The following is a 16,131-nucleotide window of genomic DNA, read 5'->3' on the forward strand; positions in this document are numbered from 1 at the left end:
TGTCCAAATGTGAAATGAGAATAACTATATTTATGATGGCTCTATTATATATAAATTTGTTTTCTTGGCCTAGTTAGAGGTGATACGACAATGTGTATTTTACAAGACAAAATTTACGAGTTTATGAAATTGACAAGCTTTGAACACATGTGCAGACTAAATATTTTAATACACATCAGAAGTAAGGTAATTATCACTCTATTTTGAGGGAAAACCATTGGGTGGGAATGACTCATCAGACAGGTCAGTATGCTCACAATAAAAACACGACTTTCCTGATATACATAGATTGAGGTTAATACAAATTTATTAGCAAAACAAAAAACAAAGGATTTGCACATATTTTCATTTCATTTCATTTGGTAACAGATGAGAGGTGAAAAGATGAAAAAATATACACAGTGCCAGTATTGTGTTTCATCTTTTGATTAGGACTTCAAAGTTTAGGATATGAATTGTATCAATTGTTTTTGGTAATTTGGTGAAAAAAATATTCCATAAAAAACAAAAAATTTGTAAATCTTGCAAAATTATCGAACATGATAATTTTTTTGTCATTCTAAGAAAAGCCCTGTGCATCCTTCTAAACTATCCATCCATTGTCTGTCCAAGAGCATCTTTGTGAAACTTTTTTTTTGCTGTGAAAACATGTACGTCTGGTAAAGCATATTTAAAAGGAATTTAAACACTGACAGGTAAAACACTATGAAGACCATTAAAATGTGCTTCAAAGAATAAAACTGCCTGAAGTTTGAAATGAGTAAATGTTTCTTATACACTCAACATGTTTTGATTTGATGAATGGTAGGAAGAACAGCTGATGGTTAATGAGAATTCCTTCTGCAGTGTTTATTACAATTCTCACATTTAGATCATTCTAATTAAAATAACTCTGGGATTTGATTTGAATTTGTGTGTATTTACTGATATACCGGCAATGCACAATGTGGAACATGAAACGGCTGCACTTTAGAATTCAAGGTTTAAATGTAATAAAGACAATAAATTCCACCTTACAAATGATATGAAGCATTTCTGAAAAATTCACACTGATATGAAGGTTTTCTCAACAAGTACAATCTGGCCAAAATCAACAAAATACAGTATTGGATGCCACATAGCAACAAAACATGCTACTTGATGGTAACAAAATGGTGAAATCAATTTGTTTAGTAAAGAATACCATCAGTTCATCCTCTCTGGACATTGGAGTGTTCTGTTTGCAAAATTCTGCAATAACATGTCATGTGACAGACAGGTCTTCAAACAAAGGCCCAGAACAACAAAGTTCCCACCTTTGTGTACATTGCTCTCTCCCACATACAAAGAGTCATCAGTCACCACTGTCAATATTATTAGTGAACTATGTATACACATTTCCAAATAATAAATTTACCATGGCATTGTCTATAGATGACAATGTTACATAAACAAAACAAACACTCAATCAGTCAATGTTCTATGTTGTAATTCTGACAAATGTACATTTAGTTAACAGACTATCCAACACCATGTTATATCATATGAAATTGTCCTTTTGTTAAAGGTAGGGGTCTGGATCCCCGGGATCAAGTTTGTGCTAGTGTGTAAGAGGATTATGGAGGTGTCATAGCCTTTTGTTTTCCATTGAAATTGAAATCTAGCAAGTATATTTCTTGGCAAAACAATCTGATGCCTGACTGAGGCCTTTAAGCAATATGAGTGTGAATTTTCCACTCCAACGGCATCTGATGTTCATTTTATGAATTGCCTCAGCCAATGAATTTAGTTTCAAAGAATGAACTCAGACATTTGGTGAACAGAAAAGTGATGCGATTGCCAATCAAGTATATTGTGGCATCAAAGGCGACAGCCATCTTGACATAATGTTGAATGAGGTGCAGATAACTCTCCATAAGCTAGGTATACTTTGGCTTCATATCTGCAAGAAAGCAATGAAATTGTGAGTTTCTATCAACCATTATTAATGTCAATTATTTGTGCTGCATGCATTTATCATCACATATGTTGCTTATTTCCAACTTAACACAGAAAACATTTGAAAACAAATAGCATAGTTAAATGTTGAGAGTAAAAGGTTTCATACCCAAGTCATTTTCAAATGTTCAAGTGGTAGACTGCTTTGAATGTTGCCCTTGTATGGTTTGGATATATGCAACATACACGCTGCGCTACCTTGGTATGCGAGCTTGTTAAACTTGTTGTTTTGTTTGGAGATGCACTAAATAACACTGAAGGAGTAATTTTCATTTACAATTTGATTCTATATTAGCAGCAATCATTACCTGTTTCATTCAAACTGTCTAGTGTTGGAAGTTCTGGACCTCCTGGTTCACCAGGGCCAGGCCATACAATCTCTTCTGATATCTGTTTCTCAAATTTGTTGTTGCTTTGTTCACCGTCTTCGATGAGTATCGCTAAAAAGTGACCATTACACAGAATATTAGATAATTCACTCCGTAATAATAAAGCAATAATGTATCTCCTCCCGACAAATAGTGGACAAACAGCAAAAGCAAGACATAATTCACAAGGCGGTGCCAAGTACATTACGAAGTGCAAAGTTTGCTTGAGTCCAACTTGGGCTGGGAGGAGGTACATTATTGCTATTATAGACTAGTTTTAGCAATGCCAGTGAATTTGTAGATGTAGAAACATCTTAGGCCACAACGCTGAATAATCAAATACATTATCAGTAATAATCTGAGGGTATGACACGTCATAAAATTCACTGGTATTGACAAAACTATAATATAATAATCTTTAATATTCAATACGTACCTTAGTAGTTCTATACAGGTGTATACATACACACACATACAGATGCATGTATGAATGATAAGTTTGAGATATAATATATAATGTTAATAAATTAATGTATCAAAAAAATTAATTCATTTACATTGCTAATGTCTCCGATTCATCACCCAAGCTTTGATAGCCAAGGGTGTATGTTTGTACAGGGCCAGTAGGACCTGTTAGCTAGGGATTCTACAGTACACTAACAGTTCATGCCAAGAAACAGTGTTACCAATTTATCAACAAAATCACTGCACTGTGACCTTGATATTCATGATTGAGTTAAAGGGCCAGTAACTGTAAATTTTGATGATTTTTTCAATACTTAAGATTTTGTATGACACTTAAAAGTAGCAATACACATCAAAGAATTTCCTAGTGTTCTTTCATCTACCTAAGTAAGTATTTGACATGTCAGATAGGTGTATGCAATTTCACATACTTGCCTCTATGGCAAGTACACAACCAATCAGATGAGACAGTAAACATCTCTACATCTTATTATAATCAAATTGAAATCAAAATTGCATCTACCGGTATTCATAAAATAAAATGATGGCAGCGGGCAGGAAGTAAGTGTTGATGGGTACATAATAAAAGTGACCTAGTGGCTGATATACCTCCATTGTGATATTACAGATATCTTAGATAATATGTTTGGGCTGGTTTGTCAATTAGAGGAATACTAATGAACATGGGACATATTTGAGTATCGACAGCAAGTTTCTGAATATGCTGTAGAATATAATGCTTGGATGGGAAAGAGTCCAACCAATTATCATACATAAGTGCCCACTGTGACTGCTGAAAGAGTCCAACCAGTGATCATACATCAGTGCCCACTATGACTGCTGGAGGTGTACATCATTGGTGGCCCATTTTGGCTGAGAAAAAACATTTAACCATGGCTAAACTGCCAAGTCAAATGTTTTGTTTGACTAAAACCAGCAACATTATCCTAAAAATATGAGGATGAAAGTTCTATCATAATTTCAACAAATCTGAGTCAGGGACCCCTTAAGGAACCTGCATACAAAAGCGGTTTAACGAAGGGATTCTGAGAAGAAGAGTCTTGACCAAAAACAGACAAACTGGCCAAAAAATACAGCATTGTAGGTTTCATCACGATTTGTAAGAAACTGATACAAAATACAAATATGCAAATTTCACCATGATTTGAATAACCTGACTGACGGCAATCAAAGGACCTCCATACTAAATTTCAAACCAATAAGAGAAGCGGTTTCAGAAAAGATTTTTTGACCAAAAACAGAAAATTCCCCCAAAGTACAAAAATCAAAAAGACTAAGGTCATCTGTACCAACTTGCATACCAAATTTAAAAGCAAACAGTGAAAAAAATTTCAGAGAAGCTTTTGACCAAAATTGGTAAAATTGCCCCAAAAATACAAATGAGGACCTTTTTACTTAAATCTGACTAAGATCACCCTAAAGAACCTGCATAACAAATTACATAGCAAATTTCAAAGCAACTGGACAAGTAGTTTCAGAGGGAAAGAATTTTTGACCAACATTTGGAAAATTTGGCCCCAAAATACTAATATGCAAATTTTGACACAATTTTAAAAATCTCTCAAAGGGTACCCTAGAATCTGACTTTAAAGTCCAAAGCAATCACACCAGCTGCTTTGGAGAATCTTGGAAAGTGAAAAGTCTGTGGACAGACAGCAGAAGATGGTGGACAAACCACCTGTCTGATAAGCTCCGAGCTGCAGACAGTAGAGCTGATAAAAGCTCCAATTCAATGGCATGGTCATTAAATATTATGTCTGAAATCTTTACATCATGTTGATTTACAACAAAAGTGACGAAGTAAGACAGTTTTGTATGGTGTGGATATACATGTATGTACACTTTGGCCTTAAACTTATATTCTGATGAAGATCTTTACATGCTCTTAGCTCAATATTTAAACGCTGATATTTTCAGACAAGGGATTATAGGAAAAAGTGTGATATATTTTCCACTTGACAAAACACCTACCTGGAGGATTTGCCTTGATATCATCAAATGACATCATCAAATGACGAATAACAAACCATTCACCCTGAGTTCCTTTTCGTTTAAGGGCTTCAATAAGATGGTCAAAGCCCTTCATTCCACCCTGTTTGATGATGTAATCGATGAGTTTGGATACACGTGCTGTACGTTTGGATTTATCTTCTATCTCCTCACACATATCTAAGTCTAGAATCCTAGCCGATCGCAGATAAGGAAAGTAACGGTCTGGTTCCAATGTTTTACAAAGAAATTCACGTGTTTCCTCCAGCACCTGTTGAATAAAACAAAAAGGCAATTTTTCAGAGACAACTACTGGAGAAGTATTTTTGAGCTTCAATCTGATCATTATCAAATTTCCCCTTGATTTCCATATCTTTGGGAAAGGGCATTGGCATTGAGCATTGAACACAAGTGCAGCAGCATTTATGATTATTAAATTTTACTTTCTATGATTTCTATGACGTGTGAAAATCACCTGATAATGATAATATGTAGTTGTGTATTTGACAAAGGAGAATAGTTGACATCTTGAAGTTGAGTGGCAAGTGGCAGTAGGCCAAGAAATTTGCTTCTTGTGTTTGTAATGCCTCAATGTTTATCTCATAAAGAGGGTAGTATTACATTTGTACACTATTCTACTCCTAGGTGTACAGGATGACATTATAAGATGCCAATGTCTCAATGCTGTTGGCCACTCACCATCCACATGTTAACCATTTTCTTCTTTGTCAAACACAGTACTGATATGGGTTTGAAAAACACTGTCGATTGGATCACAGTGAACTTGGACTCCTATAGTTTGCTGTTGATTATTTTGAAGCAAAACAAATTCTTCTGAACAAGTGTTCTTGTCAATTTAAGAATGGTGTGAACATACCATGCTCGGCATACTCTGTTATATTACCTTACACTTTGAAAACCTTTTAACTATTCTCAATTCACAGGGTTTAAAATGCAGAAGGGAAGTCAATATGGGTACTTTAGATGTTCAAAAAGAAACGTGGAAGTGAGATTCTGTTTTTGTAGAGTTGAATCACACAACTTCTGAGTGTACCAAAGGTGACATTCAAATGTAATCACACTGAAAATATATTTGTCAACATCAAAGGAGATTTAGTCTGAAAAACTCATCATGACCAAGTAACCATCGATCCAATCTGAAATTATAATAACTCCTGCTGACAGTTAAGTCTGGACAAAAGTAATATTTAAGTCATTTACATTTTTCTGGTGACACTAAATAGCGTCAATGACACTTTGCTCCCATTTGGTCAGATGTGGCAGGCCAGAGTGAGTGTACATACGATATTTAATAGCTTGTATTGGCCTTAGCTTGTGATAATGTCAAATGAATTTGAACACATTTTGATGCACAACGCATCAAATACCAAGCATTATATTACCATGCCCTGCCCGTCGCATTTTGATTGGTCGAGCTGAACCATGTGACTGACCACAAATACACAGTAATGGTTTGTTTACATACCCATGAATATGAATAATATCGTAAACATAGTAACTTTACAGCTAAAACGAAAATTGTGATTTGTACAAAGATCATAATCAATCACAAAATAAAATGGAGCACTTGTGGGCCAAGTTTAGAAACTTTTTAAAAAAAAATCTCCTGATTTGCAAAATTTTTGCAGTGTGCGCACTACTCACTGACAAGTTCTGGGGCCCCGTTGTCGTTCGCAAGGGAAATTTTCATAAATTTTTATGCTTTTTGGGGTTCGTTGATAATATAATGGAAATAACAGACTCTGCGCTGACCATTAACGTTTATTTATGGGCGCGGAAGAGAAGAAAGCCAAAATTAACGGGCTCGGCAAGCATTGCCCATTAATTTTTTGCTTTCCTCTCGCCCTTGCCCATACATTGTAAATAAATGTTAATGATCAGTGCATTGTCCGTTATTTCTACAATGTATATAATGGGTGGAAACTGTTGCAATTGACACACACATACAAACCACCATGTTGCCTGGTACATCAAAATTAGCGATACAATCTACCATAACAAAGTAACAATATCCTCTTGTAAAATTGCATTGTATGGAATTAATGTAAACAATATTTGGTTATTTATAATCAAGCAGTAATATTTAAGAAAACATCTTAATATTGGGTCTCAGGTCTTTGGTTCTGTTACTGTACAAATCATCACCAACATGTAAAATTCTGACTTCCAGTTATTATTGAGATATTCACCAAGTTTACACTTTTGCTATTCACAGCATACTTTTGGTAAATGATACCTTCAATTGAATTTCCATTTATAGTTGAGCATGTAACCGCACAGTAAATATAAAGCTGGAACTTGCAGCGGTTCTAAAGTTTTTGCAATTGGATGCAGGAATTCAAGAATGAGATATTTGGTATATATTTAGACCAAAAAAACCAAAATTTGTCCGAAAACTACAATACTACAGATTTTGTCAACAGATACAGATCATCCCAAAGAACCTTCATATCAAATTTCAAATCAATCAGATTGGCGATTTCTATATTAGATTTTTTGACAAAGGAAAGGAAAACATAGCATCAATGACACTTGGCTCACATTTGGTTTGATGTGGCAGGCCAGAGTGAGTATACCTTATAACTAAGTTTACCCCTGGGAAGATGCATACCAAGTTACAAAGCAATCGGATAAGCAATTTCAAAGGAAAAAAATTACCAAAAATTGAAAAATTACCCCAAAAATATAAATATTAAACTTTCACCCAAATTTGAAGACATTCAACTAAGGTTGCCTCTTGGTACATGCATACCAAGTTTCAAAGCAATCAGAATTCAGAGAAAATGATTTTTTGACCAAAAATACAAATATGAAAATTTCAACACAAGTTTTACAAAGTCAGCAAAAAACAAGCCCAGGATCAAAAGCATCACGTTTCAAAGCAATCCAACAAGAATTTTGGGAGAAATGAATTTTTAGGCCAAAACTGTGAAAAATTGCCCCAAAAATACGAATATTAAAATTTAAGACATCCAGTAAGGTTGTCTCTAGGTACATGCATATCGAGTTTCAAAGCAATCAGAATTCAGAGAAAATGATTTTTTGCCAGAAATGGGAAAAATTGCCCCAAAATAAAAATGTGAAAATTTCAATTCAATTTTAACAAATTCAGCAGAAAACAAGCCTAGGATCAAAAGCATCAAGTTCCAAAGCAATCCAACAAGAACTTTGGGAGAAAATGCTTTTTTAGACCAAAAATGGGAAAAAATTTCCTCAAAAATACAAATATGAAAAATTTCACCATAATTTGAACAAATCTGACAGAGGCAAACACTAGGATCATGTGTACCAAGTTTCAAGGCAATGGGATGAGTGCTTTCAGAGAAAAAGATTTTTGACCAAAAACGGGAAAAATTGCCCAAAAAATACAATTTAATATCAAAATTTCACCATGATTTGAACCAATCTACCGGTAACTAAAGTCACCATACAGAACCTGTATACCAAAGTTCAACCAAATCAGGCCTATGATTATAGAGTTTTAGAAATTTGCTGGATTTTCCCCTTTTTACCTCATTGCATATTTTTGACACTGACATGTTCATTTGAACTAATTTACATCTCCACCCCTCAGTACACTGCACATCAAACACTATGATGGTAGGTGCTGCAGTTTTGTAGTTTTTGATGTGGATGGACACCCGTCCGCACATGCTACCATAATCACTCCATCAGTTCAACAAGAAAAAATAAATATTATTCATGAAAAGATGAACTGATATAATAAAAATAAAATCATGAAAACTCGGCTGGTGGAAGTGCTAGAGTATTTTTTGGGCAGTCATAATTTGCATGGCAAGAACTGTATGTACATTAAGCATGTAGTTTAGGCGACATTTATGATAAAATTTGACTGTTTAAGGTAACACAGAATAAAATCAGTGAGCTCTTAATCTTCGAAGGCTGTTGCTGCAGATTTGCTCTTGAGAAATACACAATAGTGGCAGAAAAACCACATGTACAAGAAGACAGGGCAACATGATGGCTGCCATGTTTTCTGGAATATTCACACCAAAGAGGGCGTTAGATATAATGAAAATGAAACTCCATAGTTTGGAACTGAGCCGGAACTTGGAGCAAATTTCAGGAGATGATGCCGATGGAGGAAGATGATCACAGAAAAATAAAACTAATTAGTGAAAAATATAATTGTCTTTTCTGTTATTTTACTTGCATTAAACGTGTTGAATGAACTTGTGAATAGTCTAGTGGCAGGTCTATGACTGGGAAAATTGCCTCAAAAATACAAATGTGAAAATTCCATCACAATTTGAACAAATCTGACAGACATCAACCATAGGATCATGCATACCATGTATCAAAACATTTGGACAAGCAGTTTTAGAGAAGATTATTTGTCCACTAAAGGGAAATATACAAATATTATCCTAATTTTGATATAAGATCATAAAGAAATGCCCAATAGGCTACAAAGGTATATTAAATACCAGAGGTAGCAGAGGAAACAATGTTTTCACTCAAAATGAAAAACTCACCCCAAAAATTTGATATGCAAATTTCATCATTATTTAAAGTAAAACTGAATGGGGTCATCCCTGGAAATTCACAAATAAACTTCTATTGCTATTGGATGAAGTTTTCAAAGAAGAAAATTTTTGAAGAAAATTTCGAAAAAATTTCTCGAACATTTTAATATGCAAATTTTGCACTGACAAAAATTTAATGAGGGCATCCTGTGAAAGCTTCATATTAAATTTCATACAAGCATGGTTATCAGAGAAGGCAAGGTTTTCATTGATAATGAAAAAACATTTGAATATTGAGATTTCATCATCATTAGTCAAAATTGAATAATTACAGTTATAGAGAAACAATTTTAAAGACGTTGAACAAAAAATGAGGAAAAAGTAAAATATTTAGACATGCAAATTTTACGCTCTTTTAACACAACTTAATAAGGACACCTCTGAGAAGCTAGTGATTCAATATCAAAGGTGTGAGACTATGGTATCAGAGATAAAGGATCTTTAAACCCAAAACTGGCTGAGAAAATTTGCATATGTAACTTGCAACTTCATATAAACAAATATCAAAGTGAAGTCATCTGAGTGGCAAGTACACCAAATACTCAAGTTTTCTGAGCAGTATTTTTGGGGACAAAGTGTAAAGTTGATGGATGCCGACATACACCAATCTATCAAATAACTTTCGCATCTCTAAGAGCATATAGTTAAAAGTAAAATAGCAATTAGACAAACAAACAAACAAATGAATACAAAATCACTGACTGAAAAAATATCACTTAAGGTGTAAAGCAGAGCAATTGTGAAACTTCAAATAATAACTTGCTATGGACTGGTTCTGCTTTGACTAGCCTACAGAAACAGAGACCATCTCATTAATAAACATTGCTTTATTGACGTTACTGGTCTCAAAATCACTCTGATATACATATTTTTCATATATTTTCTAATCATAGTCATCTGTGTGTTGATATGTTTATTTATTTGCTTCTTTTGGTTTTTGTTATCTAATATGGAATTTTATTTGGTCTGTATGTTTTTTGTCTGTCTCTCTATTTATTTGTTTATTTTTTGTTAGTCAGTCCACCGCAAGTCTGTGTAAATGCATAAGGTGTAAATATTCCCTCAGGTGAACAGTATCTCTCAACAAAGGCACCCAGTGGGCACGTATCCAAGATAACGCAGATATTACATGTCTTTGATTCAAACTCTGTTCGAAGTCCAACCACCTCATTTAGATATTTTTGGGGGTTATGTCATGGTACGCATACCATTTGTACCAACATGATACCATGCCATTGGTACTTGAGAACCAAAATTTGTTGCTGAATAAACATGCACATATTAAAAGGTGAAATTGATAAAAATTATTTAACATTAAAATCACGACATCACAATAATCGTAAATTTTATCGGATGTCGTGATTCAGGCAGCTACACTGGTCTCATGTCAGTTTCAGTCATACTACTTGAAAGACACATATACCAAGCGTCAAAGCCATTCTCTGTATACAACTAGGCAGTCTAACCACAGTTGCTCGTGTTCTCCAATTCCGCTCTGTGCCTTCTACGCATCTGTATATGCACACGTCTTTAGGACGTGTAAGCGCAGAGCGGAATTGGAGAAAACATGCGACTGTGGTCCAACTGACAACCCAAGGCAAAACCTCCAGCTTCAGTACTGCAGCTATTCTGACAGCTGTAGGGAGGTATAAAATTACATCCATCGACAGCTACAGTCCAAGACATACAACCGGCACATACAGATCCAACCATTATTACATGTACAACGAGGCGACAGGTTAATTCAATGGTTGGACATCTTTGATGACACTTACTTTTAATGCTATGCGTGGCACGAAGACTGTAGTAGTCTAGAGGGCAGAGCACCAAGCAGGCGATCGATTGATCCAGCAGACTACGCAGCCCACGAATGCCTGTGGTCAATAGACACCCCGTTAATCACTTAATGTGCAATGTCAATTAGCCTACCTACCTGACATTTTAAGTAGTGTAAGTATTCTTCCTGATCGCTGAAAATTGGTTTTGACGAACAAGACAAGGGTAACATATCCGACAAAGTTTACCGGATCACTCGGTAACGATAGTCGAAGTTACGAATTACGTTTCCAGTGTATTGCGGCTTCAGCAGGAAGTATTCAACACATAATCACACACTTCTCAATAAATCACAGTTTGAAATCTTAATGTCGATCCGTAGCATTGAGTGGTTTGTTTCCCCCAGGTTTGCAATATATCAGTGATATTCCTAGGCCCTAACACCAGTCCAATAGTCTTGGTCACACACTTCAAAGTAGCAGCTAAAGTCTCGGCCTAAAATCAACCGGCAATTATTTTGCCAACCCGGAAGAGCTAGCTATTAAACTGCACGATACAGCTAGAGCATGGAGTAACCGTGATACAAAACCTTCGTGATACACAACTAACTGACCAGACGGACACATGCTGATCCGCATGCGCGAGTGGGCCGTACACGGTGAACGCCCCTTAAGGGAGCGTTCAGTTATTAACGCCGGGGGTGGGCTAGCAAAATCCGGGGTGTCACCTTAAATTTGTAAATTTGAAAATAATACGGGGGCATGTATTTATCAAACAGCACATAGGGCAGGGAGATCACTTTATTTTCGTAAGTATCCATCCCGTCAAAAAGAAGTTTCAGTGTTCAAAACTATTCTGGGAAATAAAATGCATGATTTCATGATTTCATTTTTTGAAGTAATTTCACAGTAAATCTAAATCAAAGTATATGTATTATCTGTCACATGAACATCTTGCCTTGGCAACTCTATACAGACTTGTCTTCTTGTAAAATGAACTGGCTGAGGGCCATAAACAATTCTTGTCAGCCTTTAGCTGAGGTAAGGCAATGATTAGGTGCAAGCTTTATCTTAAACTGAAACCTGGCATACATTGAAAGGTTCCCCTTTGCTGTTACATAGCACTATTGTTGATAACTGACCAGTTTTCAGGAAAGAGAAGTACAAAACTTATGTGGATAAATAAACACGAAGGCTAGAATATAAATGAAAAGTTTCAATGGCTTTGTTTTTTATGTCAAATAGCTCTGAGGAAGAAATACATAAATGTACCTTTTTGTATTCAGAAGAACTTTTTGAACCTTCCAAGACACAATATAAAGCGTATACAAGTTCTGGAAGAAGAGTGGACCTTGGAAAAATCTCTTTTCCACTGATGTTATATTGAATCTATGCACCAGTAATGCGAACTGCTGAGAAAGAGAATCCGGGCACTTCACATACAATATGTATTCTACAGTCATTACACATTAATGTGTACATGATCACATACGCATTTTCGACATCAGTGACGTATCATGATCGGTATAAAAGATACTGCATTTGTCTCTGTGCGCAGTGATTTGAATTTTGTAGAGCCTACCAAAGTTCGTATTTGAACTTGAATCCGAGGGAAGACCCAATGAGGTACAACTTGTCATTTATTATCAGCCGGTGTTATATATAATTTAATGTCCAACTCCCTATATCATGTCGACAATATAACTTATCAAATATTGTTCACGGCTGAATTTTAATCCGGACTAGAATTTCTTCGTCAACAATAACATTGCATGTCATTGAACTTAAAATGCGTCGGTTGGTAGGGCTAGATTTCTAGGAGGCATCGTTTTGTTTAGCAGAACACAATACTAATCATTTCATTAAAATTTACATATACTTGTTGTCTTCGAAAGCTCATGCTAAATTTCACAGTTGATCTCAATGTGCTACCTAAACCGCAATGAATTTTTAGAGACCGTCGTTTGGTTGTTGTTGTCTTTGCGTGTTGTGTGTGTGTGTGTGTGTGTGTGTGTGTGTGTGTGTGTGTGTGGTTTATGAGGGGAAGAGGTTTGTTTGTGTTTATGTGGTTTTATCAAGATGACGTAAAACCGCGTGTTGCCGCTAGTCACGATCAAATTGCGGAACACGTCAGCGGAAAACCCCAAAAGCATCGGCTATAAGAAGATAAGGGTGGACCATTTGATATCGGGGGCTTAGAAGATTACGGGGATTCCAAGACGTTGTGCCACAAATGGTTGGAAAAATTAAAAGATTGCAAGCAGACATGAAGTAAAATTATATTGCTGTGACAGTTACTTTCAATAATTGACTGTTTAATTTCGATGAGCCCTTCGGGCACCCCATGTTCATAACATCTAAATTTCGTTGCATTTTTCCCGGCAGACTTTAACGTCCTGTTACGATTCATATTTTAATAATACTTTTCCTGTTCCTTTACATTTACCCATTTTCGATTCGACATAGTTACTAGTATCATATATTTGTTGTGGTTCTGACAATTATAGGTCAGGCAACTTCTCCGTAAGCAGATGTTGTACTAAATCAGAACAATAGCACTGAGTTATAGACCTAATCTACATCATAGTCATCATTCCACATTGACAAACTCGGCATACCAACCATTAACAGCACAGCATAGATAACAAACAAGTATCGGTACATACAACAAAGTCAAATCCGTAGAAGAAAATATATGGATCTCCGATAAAGACAACCAAGAAGTAATGTCTCAAAAGTAGTGAACACATTCTGCCCCACATATATGTGGCACCGGCCATATATCAGTGTGTAAGTCTAATAAGAAGTGGTCTTAATCTACAGATCTACGATGCCATCAGTGATCATTTGTTTAAATGATACATCATACTTTATTTCTGCTTTGGTCTGCATTGTTGTTGAAATTACATTGTGCAAGGAATTGCTATGTTAAACGGGTTTAACAGTATTAATGATGCAAATGGTTGTGCATTTAGATCTGGTTCAAGTCGGTGAATAATTTGCAACAGTTTCTCTTGTGTCTCTCCTATTTCATACAAACTACTAGTATTTGAATTTGGCGGCCCAGGTCAGGTTTTCCTTTCCTTTGAGTCTGCGCAGTAATGAGTTTAGTTAAGCTTAGTTTCCGGTGATTTCGGGTGAAACCCCCTGTATCGCGTGTACCAAACTCATCGCGTTCACCTCACTCACACATTTCAAATATAAACAAAACACAAATCAGCCCACTCACGAGATTTCAAATCACAGACCTGAACCGACTCTACCTTGTATTTTCTCATTCAAAGTACCTAAGAACTGTTTGTCGATATGTAAAACTCCGCTTCAAATTTTAATTTCTTGTCGATTTTTTCCGAAAATTACAAAACAACAAGGTTTCAGCAAGTCCTAGGTCAATCTGCCAAATCAAGAAGCGCGACGCGTTAGCACGCCATATTGGCCTGTCGGTCGTCAAGAAACTCCTCAGGGTATTCTGCATAAACATTTCGTTTTGATTGGCTGATGGTCGGAGACAACAGGTGGTGTGGTGTACACAGCGTCCATTTCATTTGAAAGTTGTACAAAGTGCTCCAGCTGATGATTGCGGCAAACTTTGGAGAAAATGCAGAAATAGACTCCTCAAAGAAGTTAGCAACATAGATGTAGATGGAATGACAGAAAAAGCGAAATGCATCAGCAATACATTCAGAGTGGTAAAACTGCTCTGCCATTCAGACTACAATGACGATGGACAAGAAAAACCATACAAACGATGCAAACGACAAGAAAAAAGTGTGTTCTCTTTATCATGATTGTTCAAAACGGTGTTACATGTATACATTAGCTTCACTGCAATCTGCCGTATCAATTTCTGCTCAACCCTCTTTTCATGTTATTTTCCTGGATCACAATAGAGCTGTCATTATTTTTTGCTGCTTTCGTCGTCAATGCGCACAAAATTTATCCATTGCGAAATAATCGTTGGCTTTCTTTCTACAATGTTTCATACTGTCATCTCGGTACCGTTTTGCAAGTTGTATGGCCACAAACTGATGACGCCAAATCGCATTACACAAACACAGACGCCTTGTCATTATGGTACTGTGTACGGTGATTTGACGTCATCAGTTTGTGGCTATACCACTTGTAAAATGTTGCCGTCATCTCACCTGAGTTGGAATTGTTCCTGCAGTTTGATCGCTTTCACAAAGTACACCGAGAAAAATAACAGTATTGGCCACTCGACAATTGATCACAGGCAAAGAGACAATTTCAACCAGCTCAAGTCAGGATAGGGCCTCATCACAGGGAAAACAAACCCCTCGAAGACTCAAACTTGACGTCATAACTTTCATGTTGAACTGTCTGTGAATCATCATTTTACTGTTTGAATAAAACCGTTTTTAGAATGCAAACCAAAAGACGAGCACAATAGTTGCCGTGGAATGCCTTGTTTACTGGCACTGGGAGGAAAGATTTTGTTGACCTCGGCCGTGAACTCCAAAACAGCCGCCGTATATGACAAAGATAAGCCTTTCTTAAAATGAACATGACAGCATTGTAAACATTCAAATAAGCCTCAGAACATATTCCAATCAATCATACACAGAAATAATAATGGATTGATAATTGAAACACTCTTTGTGTTGAATCGGTCTGAAAATAGCTTAAGATATAGGGCATACTACATAACAGATCTGTCATTATTTACGGCCTAGGGGATCGGGGGAATTTCATCGGAAACTCCGAAATTCCCGTAACCTCCCTGCTAACCATGATAAATTTGAGTACCCCCTTTCTAACACAGAAACTTTGACTGACCCCCCACCGCCCCCCCCCCCCCCCCCCGTTTAGAAAGGTTGAACATCAATACATGTATTTGTAAAATTTACAAAAATACACCGGTAGTAAAAAACTTTCAAATCCTGGCTTACCCCGCTAGACTATCATTTGTTATCATATGACGACTGGAAAAGGTAAAACCAACAAAAT

General features: G+C 36.1%; 1 protein-coding gene across 1 annotated transcript; it reads right to left on the reverse strand.

Annotated features, from left to right (window-relative positions):
* Positions 1 to 289: 289 nt before the first annotated feature.
* Positions 290 to 11,790, reverse strand: LOC139114755 (B-cell lymphoma/leukemia 10-like). The gene is made up of 4 exons (XM_070676647.1): positions 11,322 to 11,790; positions 4,803 to 5,091; positions 2,286 to 2,417; positions 290 to 1,921 (listed from the first exon to the last, which is right to left on the reverse strand). Exons 1-4 carry the CDS (start codon positions 11,394 to 11,396, stop codon positions 1,899 to 1,901), a joined length of 519 nt encoding a protein of 172 aa, XP_070532748.1. The 5' UTR covers positions 11,397 to 11,790; the 3' UTR covers positions 290 to 1,898.
* Between the last annotated feature and the right edge of the window lie 4,341 nt (positions 11,791 to 16,131).

Source organism: Ptychodera flava, chromosome 16, assembly GCF_041260155.1.
Source record: "Ptychodera flava strain L36383 chromosome 16, AS_Pfla_20210202, whole genome shotgun sequence".
NCBI classification, from domain to species: Eukaryota; Metazoa; Hemichordata; class Enteropneusta; family Ptychoderidae; genus Ptychodera; species Ptychodera flava.